We start from the raw sequence: 3,237 nt of genomic DNA, 5'->3' as shown, positions 1-3,237 counted from the left end.
TGCTATTCTCTCAAATCATTCCACCCTTGCCTTCTCCCACAGAGTCCAAAAGTCTGTTCTTTACATCTGTGTCTCTTTTGCTATCTGGTATATAGGGTCATCGTTATCATCTTTCTAAATTCCATATATATGCGTTAATGTACTGTATTGGTGTTTTTCTTTCTAACTTACTTCACTCTGTATAATAGACTCCAGTTTCATCCACCTCACTAGAACTGATTCAAATGCATTCTATTTAATAGCTGCCACTCCAGTATTCTTGCCTGGAAAATCCCATGGACAGAGGAGCCTGGAGTGCTACAGTCCATGGGGTTGCAAAAGGAGTTGGATATAACTGAGTGGCTAAACAACAACTGAACTGTAATTTAAAGATGGTTAAGATGGCACCTTTTATGATCTGTATACCTTATGAGAATTTTTTAGAGTCAGATTAAAATGATTGATCATGGTTTTCCTTTCTTTATCTAGGAACGAACTGGTTGATTGAAACTGTCTGCCTGATTTACTCCAAGGGGGATCCCAAGTGGGTCCAATCTGAGCCCATTTGGGACCGCTCCCCCTGGGTAGAGACTAAGCATGGGTATGAATTACTAAAGGAGAAGGGAGGCCCACGTCTCATCAGTTCTCACCTCCCCATCCAACTCTTCCCCAAGTCTTTCTTCAAATCCAAGGCCAAGGTCAGTGTACAGCAGTCAAGACAGTCTTCATCAGGGCTTCCCCGGTGGGCCAGTGGTGCTCTGTTGTTTAAGTCATGTCCAACTCTTTTCAACCCCATGGACTGTAACCCACCAGGCTCCTCGTCCCTGAGATTCTCCAGGCAAGAATACTGGAGTGGGTTGCCATGCCCTCCTCCGGGGGATCTTCCAAAGCCAGGGATCGAAGCTGCATCTCCTGTGTCTCCTACATTGCAAATGGATTATTTACTGTTGAGCCAGCAGGAAAGCCCCAGTGCAGGGGACACAAGTTCAGTCCCTGGTCGGGGAAGCTCTGCATGCCATGGGGTGCAGCCAAAAAACAAAAATATAAAATAAAGATAGGCTTGAGCAATGCTTGTTAAACTTTAATTTGCCTAGGAATCTCTTGGAGATCTGATTGAAATGCAGTTGTATTCAGTAGGTATGGGGTAGGACCTGGGAGTCTATATTTGATGGTAACACAACCATACTGGAATACAAATGTGTAGACCATTCTGTAGGTATGCTAGCCAGGTGTAAGCCAGAGACCAGGGGAAACAGTAATGCCAAAATCTTAGAAAACCACATTTAAAGTCGAACTAGGATTTATAACTGTATCATACCCTGAATAATCCTCCTTTGTTGCTCTAAAAAATAATAATAATAATTAGCCAGTCTTAATTAGATAAATACCTCCTGCCATTTATGTAGAAGCACCAGAAAGTTGCTCATTTGAGAAGCAGCATGCTTACATCAATGCCTAAATTCAGGGTGGTTACTCTGCCTTCATGAGTGGTTTTTCTCACCCCTCTGTGTTCCTATATCCAGCTGGTACTTTGGTTTGTTTGTTTGGCTGTATCACACAGCAGGTGGGGTCCTATTTCACTGACTAGGGATCAAACCCACACCCCCTGCAGTGGAAGCACAGAATCTTAACCACTGGACCACCAGGGAATTCTTTGGCTTTTTCTCCATTTTTATGAAAATCAAGAAGGTTGGGGAAAAAAAGGTTAGAAAATGACTTGATTTTTCATTATCCTATTTTTCTCTTTCAGGTGATCTACCTTGTCCGAAATCCCAGAGATGTGTTTGTGTCTGGTTATTTTTTCTGGAAGAGTGCAAAATTTGTTAAGAGACCACAGTCGCTAGAACAATACTTTGAATGGTTCATCCAAGGAAACAGTGAGTGAATGTAAAATATGAAAGCTAGGGGTTGCCAGAGTCTTTCATCAGACCTCTTTTTTTTTTTTTCTTTTAAACACAACCTGACATCTCTACATCTTCCCAAGCCATGAGTATCTCCATCACCACTGGAAGCCAGATTTTCTAAATCCACATACTGACTTGTAGAGCAGCAGAACCTCAACCAGCCTTTTTGCCCCATCAGAAACTATCCTAGCTATTTTCTGAGTCTTCAGGATCTGTCTAATATTAGCACCGAGCACTCATGTTCTTTCCTCTACTCTCCTAATCTATGACTTTCTGAAAGTCAGCTTTCATTGGCTTTCTGGACAATATAATCCTGACTTTTCACCATTTTTCAGATTCATCTTCTTTATTCCTTTATGTATTTTTGGCCACATTGGGCCTTCATGGCTGCACGGGCTTTTCTCTGGTTGCTGAGAGTGAGGGCTACTCTTCATTGCAGCACACAGGCTTCTCATTGCAGTGGCTTCTCCCGTTGTGGAGCTGGGGCTCTAGGGTGCTCGAACTTCAGTAGTTGTGGCACGTGGGCTGAGTAATTGCAACTCCCGAGATGAAGATCAAACATCCCAGACCCAGCCCAGACAAGCAAATAAATATTTTTTTAAAAAAGAAAGAAAGGCTCAGACATGGTAGTGTTAGTCGCTCAGCCGTGTCCAACTCTTTGCGACCCCATGGACTGTAGCCTGCTGGGCTCCTCTGGCCATAGAATTCTCCAGGCAAGAAAACTGGAGTGGGTTGCCAAGCAGCTAACAGCAACTCCACCCATTAGCTGACGATTGGATTAAAGCTTTACTGAGAGAGGCTCTGTCCACCAGAGCAAGACACAAACAGAGAGGAACAATACACTGGAAGGAATCAGTAGCAGAATAACTGAGGCAGAAGAATGAATAAGTGACCTGGAGGACAGAATGGTGGAAATCACTGCCACGGAACAGACTATAGAAAAAAGAATGAAAAAAAGAAAATGAAGACAGCCGAAGAAGCCTCTGGGACAACATTAAAGGCACCAACATTTGCATTATAGGGGTCCCAGAAGAAAAAGAGAGAAAGGACCCAAGAAAATAGTTAAAGAGATAATAGCTGAAAACTTCATAAATAGTCAACCAAGTCCAGGAAGCTCAGAGAGTTCCAGCAGGATAAACCCAAAGAGGAACCCACTGAGACACAGAGTAATCAAGCTGACAAAAATTAAGGACAAAGATCAAATATTAAAAGCAACAAGGGAAAATGACAAATGACATATAAGGGAGAGCCCATCAGGTTTATCAGCTGATCTCTCAACAGAAACTCTACAAGCCAGAAGGGAATGGCACGATATATTTAAAGTGATGAAAGGGAAGAACTGACTACCAAGAAC

At 42.8% G+C, this 3,237-nt stretch overlaps 1 protein-coding gene across 1 annotated transcript in view; it reads left to right on the top strand.

Moving 5' to 3' along the window:
• The window catches only part of LOC104995707 (bile salt sulfotransferase-like), a 15,763-nt gene that overhangs the window by 8,220 nt on the left and 4,306 nt on the right, over positions 1–3,237 (top strand). The window contains exons 3-4 of the mRNA XM_010849686.1: positions 469–677; positions 1,730–1,856. Of these exons, the coding sequence (XP_010847988.1) occupies positions 469–677; positions 1,730–1,856 (336 nt within the window). The remainder of the gene's footprint in view (positions 1–468; positions 678–1,729; positions 1,857–3,237) is intronic.

This window comes from Bison bison, unplaced genomic scaffold (genome assembly GCF_000754665.1).
Source record: "Bison bison bison isolate TAMUID 2011002044 unplaced genomic scaffold, Bison_UMD1.0 scf7180017864285, whole genome shotgun sequence".
Lineage (NCBI taxonomy): Eukaryota > Metazoa > Chordata > Mammalia > Artiodactyla > Bovidae > Bison > Bison bison.
This window is presented reverse-complemented; position numbering and strand designations above follow the sequence as displayed.